The sequence below is a fragment of the Heptranchias perlo genome, chromosome 31 (assembly GCF_035084215.1).
Source record: "Heptranchias perlo isolate sHepPer1 chromosome 31, sHepPer1.hap1, whole genome shotgun sequence".
Lineage (NCBI taxonomy): Eukaryota > Metazoa > Chordata > Chondrichthyes > Hexanchiformes > Hexanchidae > Heptranchias > Heptranchias perlo.
This window is the reverse complement of record NC_090355.1, coordinates 6,087,998-6,112,339: the sequence shown is the minus strand read 5'-3', so window position 1 is coordinate 6,112,339 and position 24,342 is coordinate 6,087,998. Positions and strand designations below refer to the sequence as shown.

The 24,342-nt window shown below is 42.0% G+C and overlaps 1 protein-coding gene across 1 annotated transcript in view; it reads right to left on the bottom strand.

Annotated features, from left to right (window-relative positions):
- LOC137300484 (neural proliferation differentiation and control protein 1-like) overlaps nt 1–24,342 on the bottom strand; it is a 188,556-nt gene that overhangs the window by 82,497 nt on the left and 81,717 nt on the right. Inside the window, exon 2 of the mRNA XM_067969559.1 lies at nt 1,662–1,805. Within this exon, the coding sequence (XP_067825660.1) occupies nt 1,662–1,805 (144 nt within the window). The remainder of the gene's footprint in view (nt 1–1,661; nt 1,806–24,342) is intronic.

The following is a 24,342-nucleotide window of genomic DNA, read 5'->3' as shown; positions in this document are numbered from 1 at the left end:
TCTAACACCTGAACAATTTTGCCCATCAAATTTTTTCGATCGCCTGAGAGGGTCGTAGAGGAATTTTCCAGAATATTTTTTCCCCTTGTTGGCCCTGGGTTATATGCTGTTTTTCTGCCTTTCCCAGGAGATTATATGGCTGCAAGGAGGAGGGGGGGGGGTGCGGGGGAGAGAGAAGAGTGTCTGGTCTTAATGCTCCAGCCGTCATGAGTGTGCGGCAGGCTTGATGGACCAACTGGTCTTTTCCTGTCCATTATTTTCCTATGTTCGTAAACATTAAAGGGCAACAGAGTAACAGGCCAAAGTGACGAGTCACTAGAAGAGCAGTCAGGTTGTTGGGTCTGGCCACCCTGCCACTGCCAGGATTCTCACCACATTGCAAGTTCTCCAAGCATTCAAGAGCTGAGCAAAGGCAACACCTGAAGGGGCAACAGGTGTCAATCCTGTGCACCTCCAGCTATTTCCACTGTGCAGTTGACTGAAGATGAGGGATGTTGCTGTAATCAAAACTACAGAATAACTTTATTGAATCTGTAGAAATCATAGAATCATAGACTGGTTACAGTGCAGAAGGAGGCCATTCTGCCCATGCCAGCTCTTTGTAAGAGGAATCCAGTTAGTCCCATTCCCCTGCTCTTTCCCTGTAGCCCTGCACATTTTTTCCCTTCAAGTGTTTATCCAATTCCTTTTTGAAAGCACGATTGAATCTGTTTCCAGCACCCTTTCAGGCAGTGCATTCCAGATCATAACCATTCGCGGCGTAAAATATCTATTCCTCACGTCGCCTTTGCTTCTTTTGCCAATCACCTTAAATCTGTGTCCTCTGGTTCTCGACCCTTCCGCCAATGGGAACGGTTTCTCTTTATTCACTTTATCTAAACCCTTCATGATTTTGAACACTATCAAATCTCCTCTCAACCTTCTCTGCTCCAAGGAGAACCACCCCAGCATCTCCAATCTTCCATGTAACTGGAACCATTTTAGTAAGTCTTTTCTGCACCCTCTCTAGGGCTTTCATATCCTTCCTAAAGTGCGGTGCCCAGAATTGGACACAATACTCCAGTTGTGGCCGAACCAGTGTTTTATTAAGGTTCAACATAACATCCTTGCTTTTGTACTCTATGCTTCTATTTATAAGACCCAGGATTCCGAAAGCTTTTTTAACCACTTTCTCAACATGTCCTGCCGCCTTCAAAGGTTTGTGCACATAAATAAAATATGACCAGAAATTTTACCAATAACCCTTCACTCCCAAGCTCATTGCTCAGGCATGACCACCCCTCAGTCTGATTTGAGGCTTGCAAAAACTACTGACCCAAAGAGTTTAACAGAACCAATGTTTAAAATACATAATGGCTTCCTCTTATATTAAATAATCTTGCTGCCATGTGGCATAAAGAGATTCAATATAATGAGTTTTCTTAAAAAAAATTAAGTTCATTACATAGTAAATAACAGACACACAAACTAAGACTTTTTAAAAATTCATTCTCAAGATGTGGGCATCGCTGCAAGGCCAGCATTTATTGCCCATCTATAGTTGCCCTGCAACGGTGGTTAAACAACTGAGCAGCTTGTGAGACCTCCTCACTCGCACCCGCCGTGCCTCAGAAAGTCTATGAGTAAATTCAAGGGAATCCTAACAAAGACAGAACTCATACCTTGATGTATGATGGCTTTCTCTACACAATCTCCTTTCTCGTCTTCAACAAACCGAGGGAGACATGGCCCACAGCTATACAATCCACGTGTGCAAGATTCCCGTCGTTTAATTGTACAGCCCAGTTTTCTGGAGCAGTTTCCAGCTGAGGGAGAGGGAGAGAAAGAGTGAGAGAGTGCGATGAAAATCAATACAGCAAACTTCCAGCTTTCCAACATTTTAAAAAGGTCAACAATGCACAAATAAACTGTTCATTGCATCTTCAGTGTCATCGGTCATCATCCCTTTAGTACCTAATTCTGTTCCTGGTCAAACTGGTTTCTTGTGAAGTTACAGAACAGGCACGTGATGTACAGCAAATAAGGTATCGCAGTTTGAACAGAAGACATGAGTCATCCCCATGTGCCTCCTGTACGCATCAGACAATAGACAATACTGATCTCTCCAATGCCGAAGAGCTGCCCCACTCTCAATCATTGAACCTTCCATCACTAGCCCAATTCACTACTTTGTATCACACTATCTAACTGAGAAATTTCACTAAGACACACATTTGTGACATATCTAAACTACACGAGTGAAATAAAGAGAGAAAGTGCCAGACTTAACAATTATGAAGGGATTTGATAGAGTAACTAAGGAGAAAATGTTTCTACTGACAGTAGGGTCGGTAACTAGAGGACACAGATTTAAGATAATTGACAAAAGAAACAGAGCGGGGATGAGGAGACAATTTTTACACAGTGAGTTATGATGAACTGGAAAGCACTACTTTGAAAGAATGGTGGAAGCAGATTCAATAGTAACTTTCAAAAGGGAATTGGATATATACTTGAAAAGGAAAAATTTGCAGGGTTATGGGGAAAAAGCAGGGGAGTGGGACTAATTGGATAGCTCTTTCAAAGAGTATCAAGGCCCGAAGGGCCGAATGGTTTCCTTCTGAGCTGCAAGATTCTAAATGCACAGCAGATTGGTAAGCATCTGAAAGAGGAGAAGCAGGTTAATGTCTCACGTGTAAATCACAGGAAATGTTCTGAAGTGTTTCACCCAAGGTTCACTGTACCTATACAGCATTTTCTGTTTTCATTGTATTTTGAGTAAGTTTCATTCCCTTCATTCAGGTGGCTCATACATTGGAGCAGCAACACATGGCACCGTGACACTAGGGGGATGCATTCAATCCCACAGTCAGCTGCAATCTCAAACTGGTTGAGACACTGAGCAGAGAGATCAGGCACTCTCCTAAAATAAGCAAAGGTGGTCTGGGGCAAAGGAAAAATAGGAGGAAAAAAAGCCTCTTGCTCCTACTACTTGTACACCTTCTAGTAGCTTATTCAATGTGTTATTTGTGTGGTATAACCAGTCCAGGGAACTGGTAGAAAAATTTAAAATAAATTTTAACAGCCTTTACTCAAATACCGGTGATGAATTATTACAGGAGTATCCCATTTGTACAGGTTTTAGACAACCACTCTAACCAGACTGTGGCAACTTCAGTGTGGCACTTCCTTTAATACTCAGATGGCTGCAGATGGATAGTAAAGGATCATATATCAGCAGCTATAGTAATCAACAGATATTCAGAAAAACAGACCTGCAAAACTTGCTGTCTCAAATATGTTTGGATTAAATCAAGACAATTTACTTTGCCCATCTTCTCTACTGCAAACATAGAAAGAAAGAAGAGGGGACTTGCAATTATATAGTGCCTTTCATGACCTCAGGACATTCTAAAGCGCTCCACAGCTAATGTATCGCAGTTTGTACAGGAGACACACAGCATCCGCTTGTGCCTCCTGTACTTAATCAGACAGTAGGCAATACTGGCCAGTCACTGTAGTAAAGTAGGGAAATGTATGCCAATTTGTACACAGCAAGGGACAGATCATCTGTTTTTGGTGGCATTGGCTGAGGGATAAATCTTTGAAGACATCGGAACTCCCTGCGCTTCTTTGAAAAGTGCCACGGGATCTTCTACGTCCACCTGAGAGGGCAGACATGTCCTCGGTTTAATATCGCATCCGAAAGATGGCACCTAATGGTGCAGCGCTCCCTCAGTACTGCATTGGAGTGTCAGCCTAGATTACGTGTTCCAGTCTCTGCAGTAAGGCTTGAACCCACAACCTTCTGACTCAGAGGCAAGAATGCTACCATTGAGTCAAGTCTGGCACACCTTACTAGGAAACTACCAAGTGACAAGGGTTAAGAACATAGGACATAGGAACATAGGAATAGGAGGTGGCCATTCAGCCCCTCGTGCCTGCTCTGCCATTTGATAAGATCATGGCTGATCTGTGATCCAACTCCATATACCTGCCTTTGGCCCATATCCCTTAATATCTTTGGTTGCCAAAAAGCTATCTATCTCACATTTAAATTTAGCAATTGAGTTAGTATCAATTGCCGTTTGCGGAAGAGAGTTCCAAACTTCTACAACCCTTTGTGTGTAGAAATGTTTTCTAATCTCACTCCTGAAAGGTCTGGCTCTAATTTTTAGACTGTGCCCCCTACTCCTAAAATCCCCAACCAGCGGAAATAGTTTCTCTCTATCCACCCTATCCATTCCCCTCAATATCTTATAAACTTCGATCAGATCACCCCTTAACCTTCGAAACTCCAGAGAATACAACCCCAATTTGTGTAATCTCTCATCGTAACTTAACCCTTGAAGTCCGGGTATCATTCTAGTAAACCTACGCTGCACTTCCTCCAAGGCCAATATATCCTTTCGAAGGTGCGGTGCCCAGAACTGCTCACAGTACTCCAGGTGCGGTCTAACCAGGGTTTTGTATAGCTGCAGCATAACTTCTGCCCCCTTGTACTCCAGTCCTCTAGATATAAAGGCCAGCATTCCATTTGCCTTATTGATTATCTTCTGCACCTGTTCATGACACTTCAATGATCTATGTACCTGAACCCCTAAGTCCCTTTGGACATCCACTGTTTTTAACTTTTTACCATTTAGAAAGTACCTTGTTCTATCCTTTTTTGATCCAAAGTGGATGACCTCACATTTGTCTACATTGAATTCCATTTGCCACAGTTTTGCCCATTCACCTAATCTATCAATATCCCTTTGTAATTTTATGTTTTCATCTACACTGCTTACAATGCCACCAATCTTGGTGTCATCGGCAAACTTAGATACGAGACCTTCTATGCCTTCATCTAAGTCATTAATAAATATTGTGAATAATTGAGGCCCCAAGACAGATCCCTGCGGGACTCCACTAGTCACATCCTGCCAATGTGAGTACCTACCCATTATCCCTACTCTCTGTCGCCTTTCGCTCAGCCAACTTCCTAATCAAGTCCGTACTTTTCCCTCGATTCCATGGGCTTCTATCTTAGCTAACAGTCTCTTATGTGGGACTTTATCAAATGCCTTCTGGAAGTCCATATAAATAACATCCATTGACATTCCCCTGCCCACTACTTTAGTCACCTCTTCAAAAAATTCGATCAGGTTTGTCAGGCACGACCTACCTTTCACAAATCCATGCTGGCTCTCTCTGATTAACTGAAAATTCTCGAGGTGTTCAGTCATGCTATCCTTAATTATAGACTCCAGCATTTTCCCCACAACAGATGTTAGGCTAACTGGTCTATAATTCCCCGGTTTCCCTCTCTCTCCTTTCTTAAAAAGCGGAGTGACATGTGCAATTTTCCAATCTAGAGGGACAGTTCCTGAATCTAGAGAACTTTGAAAGATTATAGTTAGGGCATCCGCAATATGCTCACCTACTTCCTTTAAATCCCTGGGATGGAAACCATCTGGTCCTGAGGATTTGTCACTCTTTAGTGCTATTATTTTCTTCATTACTGTGCTTTCACTTCTTGGGCACGGAACAGAAGTCAGCCCATTTTTGATGAAGGATTCCTCAAAAAATACCTGAACCTATTTCTTCTCTTTCAGTTGATGACTGGTCTCTGTGTAATTCAACATGTTATTTTTATTTCAGATTCTTAATCTGGAATAATAGGATGAATGCCTCATCTCTGCTGGCTATAAGGGCCGCAAAATCAATCAGTTTGGGCAGCATAAACCTCACTTTCAGGGTTAAAGTGCACTGTTGAGGCTGTGCAGAAAGAGCCTTATTCAGGGTCTACTCAGTTCTGTACCTGACCTGTAGTGTTTTATGCTGATGCTGACTCGCAGGTGAAACAGTGTTTGCAAGGGACAGCGCAAAGACCCACCAAACAAATGGAAAGCAAAGCTAATCTTAATGGAAGCAGAGTGCAGGATCTTCCTCTTCATTAGATCAAGATTTGTAGATTAAAATAGGATGGCTAAATTTCAGTTTTTAAGAGAAATTATATTCAGCACAATAATTGTTATTCTCCTCTTCATCTTCCTATGAAGGAATCAAATTTACATTGGTCCAATAAAAACAAAAAATGCTGGAAATGCTACGCAGGTCAGGCAGCATCTGTGGAGACAGGAATGTAGAGAGACAAAGGGTCACAGACCTCAAACGTTAAACTTACTTTCCTGTCTCCACAGATGATGCCTGACCTGCTGAGCGGTTCCAGCATTTTCTGCTTTTATTTCAGATTTCCAGCATTTGCAGTGTTTTTCTTTTTGTTACCTTGGTACAAGTCCACAAAACGCACCAGCTGAACTGAGGTCACCATTCTTAAAGGATCTCTTAAGGTTTGGGATTTGAGTTGGAAAATTATTTTTCAAGAAAAAGGAAGAAAAGTCTGTGTCTGGCAAGACATGTATTGGTGTGGTCTTGGTGACTACGTTAAAAATTGCAGTGCACTTTCTATTACAGCCTATATCATAGAATCATAGAAAGGTTGCAGCATGGAAGGAGGCCATTCAGCCCATCGAGTCCGCACTGGTTCTATGCAAGAGCAATCTAAGATAGTCCCACTCCCCCGCCCTATCCCCGTAGCCCTGCAAATTTTTTCCTTTCAAGTACTTATCCAGTTCCCTTTTGAAGGCTATGATTGAATCTGCCTCCACCACCCCCTCGGGCAGTGCATTCCAGATCCTAACCACTCGCTGTGTAAAAAAGTTTTTCCTCGTGTCACCTTTGGTTCTTTTGCCAATCACCTTAAATCTACGTCCTCTGGTTCTTGACCCTTCCGCCAATGGGAACAGTTTCTCTCTATCTAACCCTTCATGATTTTGAATACCTCTATCAAATCTCCTTGCAACCGTTTCTGTTCCAAGGAGAACAACCCCAGCTTCTCCAGTCTATCCACGTAACTAAGTCCTTCATCCCTGGAATCATTCTAGTAAATCTCTTCTGCAACCTCTCTAAGGACTTCACATCTTTCCTAAAGTGCGCTGCCCAGAACCAGACACACTACTTCAGTTGTGGCCAAGCCAGTGTTTTATAAAGGTTCATCATGACTTCCATACTTTTGAAAACTATGCCTCTATTTATAAAGCCCAGGATCCCATATGCTTTTGAACCGCTTTCTCAACCTGCCCTGCCACCTTCAACGATTTGTGCACAAATACTCCCAGATCTCTCTGTTCGTGCAACCCTTTAAGAGTTGTGCCCTCTAGTTTATATTGCCTCTCGTCGTTCCTCCTACCGAAAATGTATCATATTGCATTTTTCTGTGTTAAATTTCATCTGCCACGTGTCCGCCCATGCCACCAGCCTGTCTATGTCCTTTTGAAGTCTATCACTATCCTCCTCACTGTTCACTATCCTTCCAAGTTTTGTGTCATCTGCAAATTTTGAAATTGTGCCCCATACACCCAAGTCCAAGTCATTAATATATATCAAGAAAAGCAGTGGTCCCAGCACTGACCCCTGGGGTACACCACTGTACACCTCCCTCCAGTCTGAAAAACAACCGTTCACCACTACTAGAACTTAGCCAATTCTGTATCCACGTTGCAAAGGGTCCCTTTATTCTATGGGCCGCAATCTTGAAGATAAGCCTACCGTGCAGCACTTTATCAAATGCCTTTTTAAGTCCATATACACCACATCAACTGCATTGCCCTCATCTACTCTCTGTTACCTCATCAAAAAACTCTATCAGGTTAGTTAAACACGATTTGCCTTTAACAAATCTGTGCTGGCTTTCCTTAATCAATCCACACTCGCCCATGTGACAGTTAATTCTGTCCCGGATTATCGTTTCTAAACGTTTCCCCACCACTTAAACTGACTGGCCTATAGTTGTTGGGTTTATCCTTACACCCTTTTTTGAACAAGAGTGTAACATTTGCAATTCTCCAGTCCTCTGACACCACCCCTGTATCTACGGATGTTTGGAAGATTGTGGACAGAGCCTCCGCAATTTCCACCCTTACTTCCCTCAGCAACCTAGGATGCATCCCACCCGGACCGGGTGATTTATCTACTTTAAGTACAGCTAGCCTTTCTAGTACCTCTTCTTTACCAATTTTTAGCCCATCCAGTATCTATTTTTAGCCCATCCAGTATCTGGCAAGATCTTCATTTAGAAGTACTGATTTTCTGCATATACCTGATTCACTCAAGAACAGACAAGTAACTTCCCTGGATAGATGAAACAGTGTCGCTCCATCGGCGCCATGAAACATAACTCATTATGTACTCGATTATGACGATGAGATTCTAATTTTGTTTTACTTTATGCTTCTTTTAGTTTGATTGGACCTTGTGTAAGACTGTTTTGTTAGTGATGCCCTCCTCAGGTTAAGGGGGCATTTGTGGTGCCGATATCTGTCCCAGCAACACCAGAGTACCCAGTGCCACCCTTATTGGTCCAATCAAAATAGTTATCAATCATTATGTGAAGGGATTGGACTGCTCTGAGAAAATGAATGTAGACCTTCAAATTTTCCTTAAAAATCTCTCCCTTAGTTATGGCCACCGGTTGTTAGGTACAACTGAATTCAGTCTGCAATATTAATGCCCATTCGTGCTCGTTTACAAACACTCATGAATAAAAGAGATACATTTACATAGGTCTTTATTGTATTGCTAAAATGCATCAAAGCACTTCACACAATTAACTATTTTTCTCGGGTGTTTCGTGGGTGAATGAGGGAAAATAATAATTTTTTCCAACCAATAAATTTGAGGACAAACCTGAAAAAGTCAAGTTTTTTTTAAAAAGGAGAGAGGGTCGCTGCAACAAAAGATGTTTTACTGGGATTAGACCCTAAAAGTAAGCAGCTTTTCATTAAGAACTTGAATTTATATAGCACCTTATCACATCTTAACACATCCTATAATACTTCACCACAACTGCTTTGAAGTGCAGACACTGTACCTACATATAGTCAGAATGAGCTGGCCATCTTGCACGCTGCAATGGAAACCCAGTTTATTTATTTTGGTGCTGTTGACTAAAGGGAAAAAAAATTAGTCAGGGCCCCATGTTCCAGTAATTCAGGTAGATGTTAAAGATTCCAATGCATCATGGAATCTATAACATCCATTGGAACAGGCATGTCTCATGTGAAGGGCAGCACCTCTGGCAATGCAGCACTCCCACAATACGCCACTGGAGTATCAGCCTAGATTATGTGCTCAGGTCCTGGAGTGGGGCGTCTGACTCGATGAAGAGTGCTACCAACTGAGCCAAGGTGACACTTATAAAGACCTTTAAATGGTAAAACTAGAATGGCAGATACTGTGACACAATGATACTAACAATTTACAATGACTTGAATAATTTACTTGTCTGTGAGTTTAACTGGACCAGGCAGCAACCACTGTTAAAACATGAATGGTTCTGGCACAATCTGTAAAAAAAACGTCAGCTAAAATTATTCCTGATTAATGATAAATAAGGCTCATCAGCATGGGCTAGTAATGAAAAATTTCCTAAACAGGATTAAAAAGGAAAATATTTCACTTATTTATAAAATTAGCTTTGAAGTAAAGTTCAAAGCAAAGTGAAAATGGCCACATTTCGTTAACTATTATTTTCCAGTAAAAAAAATAAATAAGACAGGATTTATCCCCCCCTCCTCTCCTAAAAGCACCAACCCATTTTGGGATATGATTTCACTGGCACCAGTCACCTTCCTGTACCTTACCCAAGTGAGCATTCTTCCTGTCACATCACTGTATGTCAGTAGGCTATTTGACCATGAAAAGCATCATAATTAAGCCCAAACTCAATCTTTCCAGACATCCAAATTAGCACACTTTCTAGCAAGGGTCAATGGATAGCAGTGAGGAGCAGGCACCCTGGCTGAATTTTACCTTTCCTAGCCCAAGAGTGCTGAGGCCAATTTTAGCTCCCCCACAACAGCCCTGGCTAAGACTAGTAAACTTGGCACAGGTGTGGCATCAAACCTAGCACCTTCTGGGTTGTTTGGCTCACACCACCAAGGCAGCTTATTTTTTGCTTTTGGAAGACAGCCACCAACTGTACAATGGTTTCATGTGCCTCCACGTAACCCATTGTAGCACAAGGGTGTAATCACGAGGTAAATCCACTTCCTTCACCAGAATACTCACACAAGTTTGAACACATATACATCTGGTAACATGAGGAGAAAGTAAATATTTGGAAGCAATAGGAACAGATATAAATGAGTTAGCAGCCAGAAAACAGGTGCAATGCTTTTTCCCACCATTTGAAGCCCTGCATTAAAAATTCTGCACCGTACGCATATTGTATGACCTGGTAGCATAATATATTGAATGGTATTCATAGGACTCACACTGTCTGATGGCCAATTTTCAGAATGGTATTAGCAGAGATCTGGAAGCAGACCATCTGCTTGTACTGGGATACCCTGGAATTCGAAGACCCAGCTTGAGGCGGATAAGAGAGTGAGCTTTACCCAGATAAAAAACAAAAAACACATACAACTCGTGTATTTATACACAAACTTAAATTTTATCATCAAGTTGATTTTGTTTTCCTTCTTCCACTTGTCTCCTATTTCCTCCTCTTCTGAAGCACTGAGTGCGGGGTGACTTGTGCTGGGCTCTGGTTCCATGAATGCCAGAGGTCCAGCAATGCCGCATCCAAATCAGCATGAGGGGCAATTCCCTCCCTAAACCTCTATGCCTCTCCACGCCCCTCGCTCGTCGTGGACAGTGAATCTCAGTCTTTGGAAGCCCATATTTCAATAACCCACCAAAAGTTTAAAAAAAAACAGGAAAGAAGATCGGGTAAATAGTGTAGTTATTAGTTGATTCCAAGGTTGAGTTATGAGTGAGCTAAGTGACTACAAAGGCAATCACTGCGGAGCCTGATCCTCTCTTCACCATACATTCATGCAGGACCATTTTGCAGTAAGGGATCAATAAATTGCTAATTTTTTTCCCTTCTTCCACTTGCCTCCCATTTTCTCCTCTTCTGAAGGTGGTGGGTGACTCACAACTGGTTAACTTTTCCCCTCAGGGTGAACTGAGCCCAACTGCAGTGCTTCCCTAATAGAAAAACAGAAATTGTTGGAAATACTCAGCAAGTCAGGCAACATCTGTGGAAAAGGAAACAGAGTTAACGTTTCAGGTTGATGACCTTTCGTCAGAACTCCTCTGGCCGCTCAGGACAAGATCAAACTTGGGACCTTTGTCATCTCTACAGCCTGGTATCACGCCACACAATTGTTTCACAGTTGCAATTAAGTTGCTCAATTTGCACTGAGTTGGCTGCTCTGAGGGGCCACAGTTGGGCGCTACAATTGATCTCAGTACCCTGTGTTAGGGAGAGGAAAACCAGCTGGGTTCCCACTGCTGATCGCTGTCCATCGAGCCCAATGGAAGCTTGTGTGGGGAAAGTGAGCGAGGATAGAGCCTTCCTGGTCCATTTGGCTCAGTATCACATCAAGCCGTGTATTTACCCACTGAGCTATCAAGGGAGCCCAACAACATAATTTTACTGTACAGTCAAGAGTTTTGCCAATGTAACCACGTGTACAAGCCCACCTCCACCACGCCTTGGAGCAGTGCGTTGGATCAAGTTGGTAATGATTTACGAGCAGAGGGGAATTCATGCTTTCTAACTACCTCTACAAATTTTTTCTTTTTGTTTTGGTGAATTTTGTGCTTAGGGTGAGGGACGTTAGCACTGAAGAAGGGAACACATTCCTATTTCCAGCACTCTCAGGTCAAAGATAGCAACTTCCTAAAAGCACCCACTGCCACATTAGTGTGATACTTGTCTTTTCCCACAGCCATGTGGCCAATTTAGTGCTGAGCTGCAGCAGTTTTGTACTGTTGGATTATGCCCATGAAAAGTGAGGTTAAGACTGCCAAAGCTTATTTCACAGACCTTTATTAGGGATGGGCAATAAATGCTGGCCTTGCCAGCGACGCCCACATCCCATGAACGAATAAAAAAAAATTTTAGCCAACAGATGGAGGAAAGTTTCAATCCATCAGGCTGGGCTAGATTCCAAGTCAGATTCCCATGGGTAGAAGATCAGTGTCCAAGTCAGATTCCCATGGGTAGAAGATCAGTGGGTTAGCCCATTGCACCATGCAGTCTCCCATCGGTTACAGTTTGAATCGATAGTTATGTTTGACAGACAGGTGGCCACGTCGGCACAGAAGCTATGAAGAGCTGTAATGACTAGAACTGGTGCACAGCCTTTTACTTTCAGTGGGATACAGAATCATTCATTTGCCAACATTATTTCAATATAAAAACAACAGACAACAGGATGCTATAACAACCTCTGCAACATGAAAGAAAGGGTTTGTTGAAGATAAACTCAGTATAACATGAAATGATGATGCAGGGGTTTGCTGGATTCGGTTTATTAATTTTATATGTGGCTTTCTTTGATGTGACACCATCACTTCAATTGGTGCCACTGTGAAGCACACAGCACAGTAGTGAGTCACATGCTAGACTGCAGGTTCTCGGTCCATCAGATGTCAATAATTAATGTGACGAATGCAGCATCTCTTATTAGAAAAGGGGAAATGGGTGGGGTGATCAGAGCCTTAACAGCTTCACAAAACTTTGCATTACAGGTTTAAAAAAAGGGTAGAATTCTACATTAGTTCTCCCTCTCTTCCAATTTCTTCCCCACCAATCTTCACCCCTTTTCTCCCCTCCTGAAGATGCTGACTTGTGCTGTGACAAGGTTCCAAAGACACCAAAAGTACCATGGATGTCTCACCCAGGTGGTTATTCAGCCTACGGAGTGTTGGCAGGCAATTCTACTGCAGAGGCCATCACAGTAAAGCCTAGTCCTATTTTCATCCACACAAGCGTACTTTTCAACAAGAGTTACTGAATAGTGATCAGGAGGGGGAACCCTAACGGATTTCCCCTTCCTAGCCCAGGGACACCGAGGCAGGCTCTGGTGCTCCAACTGCTGCCCCAGTTGAGAAGAGCTAACCCAGCACAGGCTGGGGAAGTGAACTGGTGGCCTTCTGGTCTGTATAGCTTAGTGCACAATTGGTACTGCCTTCACCCACCAAGCCACTGGGGAGCTTTTCAAAACATTGCCAACAGGACAACTGCACCTAAACAATTTTTATTTAGAAGCACATTCAGCCATTTCCACTTGTATCTAAATTAAGTCATGAATACTTGACTTTTTCCCAGTTCAACTTAACAAGGGCATATAGTCTCCCTCTTGCATGCACTCGGTCATTTCTTTTGTTGCTTCCTGACCATCATGACAGTGATGCATGGTCCCTGGCAGTCTAGCAACAATCTAGGGACTAATGAAGGGATTAATGGAATTATTGGGGTGTTATAGAAAGGACTTGTACACTGTTCATGTAAGATATTTCGCTTGATGTGAAGTTCACTGGTGCTAGCTGGAGTGGCAGTAAATTATTTTCTACATCACCAAGCTAGTGGAAGGCAAGTTCAGCCAGGGCTCCCACTCCCTATGAGCCCTGCTATATAGTACACTTTTATTGATACTGGGTGAGGGCTGGGCCAGGTTTAGCATGATTACCCACATTTGCAAATAGACACCTCGACAAGATAGCGGGGGCTGTTGATGCCACTGAAATGCACCCTAGCACAAGGTACTAAATGCCCACCATCAGCAGAGATACAGTAATGGGAGAAAATTGGGGGCAAAAATTGAAGAAAATAAGCTTATATCTTGGCTGCAGATATGTCAGAACATAATTGACCGAGAGAGGACATGGAGCGAACAGCAGGGAAAGCCATCTAACAAGGCAATGCCTATGTGGACTTGCTTCCTACTGTGAATGTGGCAAAGCTTCAACAGCCAAAATAATTACCACAAGGAATGAGAATGCCACCATGAAAAACCTGTTTTAGACAGACATTTTTACACCAGTAGTTTGTTGCAGGCTGATTCGTAACACAAGCACATTATCATGCGTGTGTTCTCTGAAGACCTGCTTGAGTCTCAAAGGATAACAATTGGATTGCTTCATTTACCAGTCAAATGTACAATCAAATGCATTGGCAGTGAAGCAATACAGTTAAGATAGTGATCAAAACAGCATATTGTTTGCATTTTCAAACAGTGTTCAGGACATCGGTGAAGAACATTATGGTAAATCAGCACTGGTATGAAAACAGTTCTTGGGAGTTGCTGCAGGAATTACAGGTAGAACATAAACAAGTGAAAGAGATACATACCATTATTCCGAACAGTTATAAATCAGAATGAAGCTAACAGCCAACAGGCCACTCCATTTACAATCCTCCATTAGTGCCACAAATAGTGGGACATTTACTACCCTAATAAGTTATACATTTCAGAGGGAATGCACACAAGCCCATAAGATACTTATGAATGAGACCATTTGGCGCATCTTAATATATTCATCCAGAACACATTTCGAAAGCAGTTAGAATTTAAAGACAGAGTCTAATCACCTTCCCTTGACATTCAACGGTATTATCATCGCCAAATACCCCACCATCAACATCCTGGGGGTCACCATTGACCAGAAACTTAACTGGGCCAGCCACATAAATACTGTGGCTACAAGAGCAGGTCAAAGCCTGGGCATTCTGCAGCAAGTGACTCACCTCCTGACTCCCCAAAGCCTTTCCACCATCTACAAGGTACAAGTCAGGAATGTGATGGAATACTGTTCACTTGCCTGAATGAGTTCAGCTCCAACAATACTCAAGAATCTCGACACCATCCAGGACAAAGCAGCCTGCTTGGTTGGCACCCCATCCACCACCCTAAACATTCACTCCCTTCACCACTGGCGCACTGTGCCTGCAGTGTGTACCATCTACAAGATGCACTGCAGCACCTCCCAAACCCGCGACGTCTACCAACTAGGAGGACAAGCGCAGCAGGAGCATGGGAACACCATCACCTGCACGTTACCATCCAAGTCACACACCATCCTGACTTGGAAATATATCGCTGTTCCTTCTTCATCACTGGGTCAAAATCCTGGAACTCCATACCTTACAGCACTGTGGGAATGACTTCACCACACAGACTGCAGCGGTTCAAGAAGGTGGCTCACCACCACCTTCTCAAGGGCGATTAGGGATGGGCAATAAATGCTGGCCTTGCCAGCGATGCCCACATCCCATGAATGAATGAAAAAAAAAATCAATACATTCCCCCTGTTGCTTAGTAGTAGGGGTAAAAAAAAATAAGAAGAAAATGATGAAAACACATCAGGTTAGCGTTTGAAGGAGATAGAAAAGTTAATGTTTTGGTGGGACCTTTCATCTCTGTAATTCCAAAATTTTCTGTTAATTTTTCCATTAATGTTTGTTTTGCCAAAATGATATTTTTGTGGACATTTTTTTGCTGCTAGTCAAGGTGAGAGATGTTACTCTTCAGGAATTTCCCATTTCAGGCATCCACCATCAGTAACAACCATTCCAAGGTCAGGTACTGCACAGTAAGAACTGAGTTAAGTGCTACTACTCTGTTTCAACAATGCACCTTGGTCTCAAATTCACAAGGCGATCCCCACCTGCATTTCTTCACTTCCTCCATCCAATAGCCTGAGGAGACTGACGATGTCGCAAAAAATTAGGCTAGTTTGGTATGTGGGCCAACATCCATTTGGTTGAAACCACCTAAATCATTTCACATAAGCCCCTAAAGGCATTTTTACATTGATGGGATTCTATCAATTGTACACTAATACAAACAACCCAATTTCTGTGATCCCAACAGATTTGGAGGCCCAATAGTCCCTCAGTCCCGCAAGCTGCTGGATTCTGCATCTCCTTTACCTTCTTTCCAAACGTACAGAGCCAATTCTGGTGTGTACATGCATAATGATCAGATTATTCCCTGGCTCACCGTAAATGCAATGATGTGGGTAGTGACTGTGCTATGTCATGATGGCACGCTTTCTGATCAATATTTATCCCTCAACCAACATCACTAAAAAACAGATTATCTGATCATTATCTCATTGCTGTTTGTGGGACATTTCCGTTTGCAAATTGGCTGCCAGGTTTCCTACATTACAACACTGACTACACTTCAAACGTATTTCATCGGCTTTAAAGCGCTTTGGGCTATGCTGAGGTTGGGAAAGGCGCTGTATAAATGCAACTTCTTTCTTTTCAGTTTGCACGTGCATGTTTGCAAAAAAATGCATACAGTGCAGGTGTCCCTTTACAAAACAGGCTTTAACAGGCCTGCAATCAGAACAGTAACAGTAGAATGGGTAGAGAAGTACATGGAGGGCACAGGTACTGCTTTCCCAAACAGCAGACAGAGAAGACCATCGTCCTATCGCTCTGCAGTGGGTTCATGCACGTGTTTCAGAGGTAAAGAGCTAGCCTACTGCACTGAGTTCCCTCCTTAATATTTAGATTTTTTAATCTTGCTGCTGTCCTCCTCGTGCAGGCTCAGATTCCTTATTCCTAATAAAAATTATATTCTCATTCGGAAAGGTACCATTAACAGACTTTGTGGTTTGGCTATTCTCAAAACAGATTAGTAGTGATCTAACCTTTGAACAGTGCTCCTTTGTGAGTCAGTGGATTTTTTTTTCCAAAAAGTAATGTAATTGAAGTTTTGTAATTTGTCCATCATGCACAACATTGTAAATACCTCTTGGGAAAAGCTTTCAAGAAAGAAATGAATTCCAACCTGGTATCTAAAGACTGGAAGGGGCTGCCTGCAATTTAACTCCAACGTATCTATCTACCCAACTTTATGTAAATATATATTCAAGGCAACTAGCTAGGTGAAGCTGGCAGCTTCTCCACAAACAAGATGAGGTTCTTTAAAGTTTTTTTTAAAATCTAAACTCAATTAAAATGACTAATTCTTTTTGGGTTTTTCATGTTTTTTAGATGAAGCAGCAGAACAGAGTCCTGGAAGGAGCTCCGGGCTTAAAATGTAGACCAATGGAAGGTTTCAGATGATAAATCGTTAAATCAGGGCATGGCATTCCCCCTTCCCCGGTGGCTCAAGTAATTTATTCAGCAAGGAATGCCATTTAGACCAAGGAGGTCACAGGTTCAATTCCACCTCTGTGTTGAATTAGCTAATCTCAGCCACAGCAGCTCCAGCAGCAGTTGCAAGGCTTCATACCCTCTGTCTACGGAGGGGAAATCAGCCAGGTTTACTTCCCTATTTGAAATGCATATGGTTGTCTGACAAGCCTGTGGCTGTTTGACGAGGGCAGTATCTGTCCAGGGTATAATGCCTCCCCTGTTCAACCAATCTGACAACATTCACTGTACAGACTCAGACATAAATATTAGTCACATGTGCAAGATGCCGACAGCCATGGCAGCAGACTGCAGCAAGGAGTGCACGCTTTCAGGAGAGTATATTTTTAAAAAAGCCAAGGATGAAATAGGGCAGGTAGACCCATCAAAGCTCATCTATTTTGTTTCCCCTTTTTGTATGTGCCTAATGATTCTGCTACTTTGGAGCCAATTCACCAGTGCCTGTGGTGTACAGATTGGTACTAATACATGAGAGAATCTTACACCGAGTTACATCAAAACTATAGCACAGAAACTGGTCATTCAGACCAACTGGCCTATGCCAACGTTTATGCTCCACGTGAGTCTCCTCCCTCCCTATTTCATCTAATCTTATCAGCATACCCTTCTAGTCCTTTCTCCCTCGTGCTTATCTAGCTTCCCCTTAAATATAACTATGCTATTTGCCTCAACTACTCCTTGTGGTAGCACGTTCCACATTCTTACCTCCTGAATTCCCTATTGGATTTATCAGTGACTATCTTACATTTATGAACACTAGTACTGGACTTCCCCACAAGTGGAAACATTTTCTGTACATCTCCCCTATCAAACCCTTTCATTATCTTATCAGGTCACCCCTCAGCCTTCTCTTTTCTAGAGAAAAGAGCTCCAGCCTGTTCAGCCTTTCTTAGTAAGTATATCCTCTTAGTTCTGGTATCATCCTTGTGAATCTTTTTTGCATTCTCTTCAACACCTCTATATCCTTTCTATAGTATGGAGACTAGAACTATGCAAAGTACTCCAAGTGTTATCTAACCAAGGTTCTATACAAGTTTAACATAACTTCCCTGCTTTTCAATTTTATCCCTCCAGAAATGAACCCCAGTGTTTGATTTACCTCTTTTATGGCCTTGTTAACCTGCCTCGCTACTTTTAGTGGTTTATATATCTGAACTCCTAGATCCCTTTGCTCCTCTATCCCATTCAGACTATTATCTAAGCAGTATGTGGCCTCCTTATTCTTCCTACCAAAATGCACCGCCTCACGCTTATCTATATTTAAATTCATTTGCCAATTACACGCTCATTCTGCAAGTTTATTAATGACCGCTTGCATTTTGACGCATTCCTCCTTTGTATGAACTATACCGCCCAATTCGGTGTTGTCCGCAAATTTTGAAATTGTACTTCAGATTCCCAAATCCAAATAGTTATGGAAATTGTAAATACTGGCACGCAAGCGCACTCAGACACGCACACCCCCTTTCTATCTTAAATGTTTTTATATCTTTTTTGATCTCTTCTTCTAATGTCCTGCCCATCTTATTAGTCTCCCTGGTAAATACTGAGGCAAAGTAGCTATTCAATATTTCTGCCATTTCACTGTCATTACTTTTGAGTTTATTTTGTGCATCCCTTAGTGGCCCTATCCCTATCCTGATTTTTCTTTTGTTATTTCTTTATTTTCTTTGATAATTTAATTTCGTAGTTCCTCTTTGCTTTCCTAATTGTTTTTATTGATTTCTTTCTTAGCCTCTTTGTACTCCCTTCTGTCATCCTCACCTTTGTTATCTATACTTAGAGTATGCTTTTTTTCTTCAGTTTCAATTTTACCCTTATCTCTTTATTCATCCATGGCATTTCATTGTTGGCTAGTTTGTTCTAGCTTTTTTAAAAAGGAACATATTTCTCCTGAACTCTATTGATCACCATTTTAAATATTTCCCACTGCTGCTCTCTCTCTTCCTCTGTCAATTTTTTTTCCAGTTTACCTTCTTTAGTTCCACTCAACCCCATAAAATTAGCTTTTTCCAATCTATTACTTTGTTCTTTGTCTTACTCGATCATTATTTTAAACCTTATTATGTTTTGATAGCTATTGCCTGGATGTACTCCTAAGCTTAATTCTCTTATCAGCTCTGGTTCATTTCCCATTAGTAGATTTAATCTTCTCCCATTTACTGTCTGGGGAACCTAAAAAGTGGGCAGAAATAACTACAACACTGTTTGAACAGCATCAACACAAGTACCCCAAACAGCCTGCAGGATAACACAGTACATTAAATATAGGGAACATGAGTGCTGAGAGTGTTAATGCCAATTTCTAATTCGCCAATAGCACAAACATGCCTGCAATGCCAAACATCAATGGCTTTTAGTCACTCTTGAGAGAGAACATGTAGGCAACAAACATACTGTCTGAGCCAAAGCTTCCAGTCATCCTTTACTGTATTGAAGGCTGCAATCCAGCTGGACTGCTTCAAAGGAACCAGTCGCAGCACATCTTACCATGGCAACACTAAAATACAATACAGGAAGCAGCTCCTTATTTAGTAGCATGCTCTGTTCCATAACATTACTTTTAAAGCTAATTACAAAAGTGCTACTTCAGCAAGTCCCCAGCAGTGCACAGTGAACAAACACACTGGTGAATTAGGTCTCCTTTATATATATATGGAGCAATCTAGAATTTACTTGCTCTGTGGGTAGTTTATTTTATTCTAAGAAGTGTTTTACTTGTAATCCCTATCTTCAGAAATTGCTTTTGACATAAGGAAAAAGCCCAAATAATGGCTGTTTCATGGTGCAAGCTCAAAGCTGGTATTTTTGGTTTTTCAGTATTGTTCTGCACACATTCCTTATTTACAAAAACGGGACAATTTTTTTTTGGAGATAATTTTGTTTTTGCCAACTCCCCCCCACACCACCCCTGGTTGAGTAACATGTCTAAAGGCTGCTCTCTGGTACATGGCAGTGAGCATCAATAAGCTGTTTGACAGTGCGGGCATCACAGCCAAGGCAATCCCGCACAGGGGCACCTTTTTGGTAGGGGTCACTGGATAGTCAGACGGTGGCTAATTTTACCCTCTCTAGCCCGTGGGGTGCTACCTTAATTGTTGGCCTGGCTGAGAGCAGCTAAGACCAGGAATTGAACCTAGGACCCACTGGTCTGCACAGCTAATGCTACATTGGTCTTTACCCACTATGCTACCAAGACAACTGAAAATAAAACTTACTGCGCATCTGTAAGTATACGAACATAACGTGTACCCCTTTTTCTGGAGAGCAGCTGTTTCTTTCCCCCTTCAACTCAGACACTCCTTTTGTTCAAACCCCACTATCTAAAAGGGACTGAGTCCTCAAAGTTTGCAGCATCAGGATCCCCCTGCTGACGGCTACAATTTATTATTAGTCGTACTGAGGACGCAAGGATTGCATTAGGTAACTGATCTATGAATTAGGCTGGGGCTCTTTGCTCTCGAAAAGAGAAGGCTGAGGGGTGACCTGATAGAGATCTTTAAGATAATGATAGGCAGATGTGGAGAAGATGTTTCCATTTACAGGGGAGACCAGAACCAGGGGCCATAAATATAAGATAGTCACTAATTAATCCAATAGGGAATTCAGGAGAAACGTCTTTACCCAGAGAGTGGTTAGAATGTGGAACTCGCTACCACAAGGAATAGTTGAGGCAACGAGCATAGATGCATTTAAGGGGAAAGCTAGATAAGCATATGAGGGAGAAAGGAATAGAAGGATATGCTGATAGGATTAGATGAATTAGGGAGGCAGGGGGCTCGTGTGGAGCATAAATACTGGCATGAACCTGTTGGGCCGAAAGGCCTGTTTCTGTGCTGTAAATTCTATGTAATTAGACAGTGAAGTAGGCTTATAAATCTATAATAATGAGATACACAACTTCGACTACATGAACAGTCTTACACCTTTTCCCCAATCCAAACCAGGACAGGGGGTTGAGATGAGGCTCAATCAAGCCACCATGGGTGGAGAGAATGAAACCATGTGGGGTGATTGGGGACCAGTTACATACTTTATACACATATTTGAGCTTCATTCAAACATAAGAAAAAAAGTCAGTAACAAGGAAATCCCATCGAAGGTCATCGTCTAGTACAATAATTCTCCCATCAGGGAGAATTATGTAACACAGAAGAAACATTTGCTTTGTTGCGAATGAATAATTGTTGAAATACCTCAGTAAGGCTACAGTTCCATACTGGTTTATTTAAAGCTTTGCTGACTGAATTAATTATAAATCCCTTTTCTAACAATGAACTGTTGTGACAGTCTGAAAAAAAATATATTCATCATACATTGTATAAAACACTATCAATCTTAAAAATAATTAGCCTCAACTGACCTCAGGTACTATTTATACCACTCCGCCCACACAACATAACTTAGCACTGGCCTTAAAAGGTGTAAGAAAAGCATTATACTGGCTTTCTGTTAAACATTGTTAGCATCAACAGGCCTTGCTTAACCTTGTTTAGATAATGCATCCTTGATGTGTACCAAGTAATGAGACATCCTCTCTCCATTCTTATCAACTTGTTTATAGGATGGTTTAAGGGAGGCAGTTGGTATCAGGTGCTGTATGGTCTCTGGAATGTGCAGGAGGAAGCAGGTGGCTGGACAGCCTGAGGCAGAGAAATTGATTGGTAGGAGGGCTCAAAGAGGCCCAAGGTCCAGCAGGACTAATGGGTAATTATAATGTATATAAGTCAGGACATAAATCATATATGTTAGAATATTCTCTGAACTAGACTGGACATGCCCAAGTGGTATCAAGGACCTTCGCGATTGCACCTAGGAACCTTGTCGGTGTTAAGCTTTGCCAGGTTGTATCTCAACATCTTATTTAGTATGTTATAACTGTACTCTTATATTTTAACATCTTTACTACTTGTCTATTGTAACTTTTTAATAAAGCTTTTATACTTGGGAACAAAACAGCCTCGAGCCTCTTTGTACGAGAGACCAAACCCTACACAGGTTATTCACAATTGGCACCCAATGACGGGGCAACAGGGTGCAGTTTTGTATGAAGTATAAATACTTGGGTTGTTGTACCTGTTAAGTGGGCAAAGTTGGCATTACGAGTTTTAGGTTGTAAGAGATCTGTGTGATAGCCCAGGGGCGGTACCGGTGGGTCATTTAACGTGGTGGTGGGAGATTCTATGCATGCACAGACTCACGATTCTGCAAAGAAAAGTGTGTTTAATCACGGCAAATTAGGTTGATAGTTGAGGGAAGATGGGAGGAAAACCAGTCAGATGGTGGATAAAATGGTAAGTTATTCTGGACTTTAAAATTATCCCTTCTGTTAAAGGTAACTTCGGCCATGACCCCTCACCTTTGATGGCTGCCTTGACTGATTTAATCGAAGGATCCTCACCCTGCAAAATCTAAAGGGGGTATTTCACTTTGAACTTTGTTAATCTGGCCCTGCAAGGCTACAGGTGTTTCCCACACTTCTAGGACAGTCTCGAACTACTTAGCTAGCTGATCTGCCTTGCCATTCTCACTGGCTTGGACTTTGACCACCCCTAAGGGCTGATGCCTCCTCTCGACTTTTACTGGAATCCACCGATCACCCCTACCGAAGGCAAAGTCTTACCGTCCGCAGGGGTAAATTCCATTCCCTTTTATTCAAAATTGGTAGGTAGTCAGTTAAAGAAAAGCAGGTAAAGTGACTGTCGGAGAATATAGCGAGAAGGCCCTGAAGCTCTGACATCTGTAATACATACGCTACTGCTGCCAGCTCTGCCTGTTGGGCGGAGTGACCTCCCTTTAGCCGTGCTGACTTTTCAATCCCCAACTTGGGACAGTTTCCTAGAACAATACTAAACAGGGAACAGGCTATTTTAGATCTTGTACTGTGTAATGAAACAGGAAAGGATCCCCTGGGGAAGAGTGATCATAATATTATGAATTTCACGTTGAGCTTGAGACTGATGTACTTAAGTCAGAAACTAGAGTCTTAAACTTAATAAAGCCAACTGCATAGGTATGAGGGGCGAGTTGGCAAAGCTAGATTGGGAAATTAGATTAAAGGGTACGACAGTAGATAAGCAATGGCAAACATTTAAAGAAATATTTCAACATTCTTAACGAATATACATTCCATTAAGAAATAAAAACTCCACGGGGAAAGTGATTCATCCGTGGCTAACTAAAGAAGTTAAGAATAGTATTAGATTAAAAGAAAAGAAAAGGCCTATAATGTTGCCAAGAGTAGTATGCCTGAGGTTTGGGGGAATTTTAGAAACCAGCAAAAGATGACCAAAAAATTGATAAAAAGGGAGAAAATAGAATATGAACGTAAACTAGCAAGAAATATAAAAACGGATTGTAAGAGCTTCTACAAGTATGTAAAAAGGAAGAGAGTAGCAAAAGTAAACATTGGTCCCTTAGAGGCTGAGACAGGAGAAATTATAATGGGGAACAAGGAAATGGCAGAGACGTTAAACAAATATTTTATATCTGTCTTCACAGTAGAAGACACAAGAAGCATACCAGAAATAGTGAGGAACCAAGCGGCTAATGAGGGTGAGGAACTTAACGTAATTAATGAGTAGAAAAAAGTACTAGAGCATCTAATGGGACTAAAAGCCGATAAATCCCCTGGACCTGATGGCCTTCATCCGAGGGTTCTAAAAGAGGTGGCTGCAGAGATAGTGGATGCATTGGTTGTGATCTTCCAAAATTTCTTAAGATTCTAAAATGGTCCCAGCAGATTGGAAGGTAGCAAACGTAACCCCGCTATTCAAGAAAGGAGGGGGAGCAAAAACAGAACTACAAGGCCAATTAACCGGACATCAGTCGTCGGGAAAATGCTGGAATCTATTACTAAGGAAGTGGTAACGGGGCACTTAGAATATCATAGTATGATTAGGCAGAGTCAACATGGGAAATCACGTGACAAATTTATTAGAGTTTTTTGAGGCTGTAACTAGCAGCGTGGATAAAGGAGAACCAGTGGATGTAGTATATTTGGATTTTCAAAAGGCATTCGATAAGGTGCCACATAAAACGTTGTTACACAAGGTAAGGACTCATGGGGTTGGGAGTAATATATTAGCATGGATAGAGGATTGGTTAACGGATAGAAAACAGAGTAGGGATAAACAGGTCATTTTCAGGTCAGCAGGCTGTAACTAGTGGGGTGCCGCAAGGATCGGTGCTTGGGTCTCAGCTATTTACAATCTATGTTAATGATTTAGATGAAGGGGCCCAGTGTAATGTATCAAAGTTTGCTGATGAGACAAAGCTAGGTGGGAAAGTAAGCTGTGAGGAAGACACAGAAAGAGTCTGCAAAGGGATATGACTGGTTAAGTGAGTGGGCA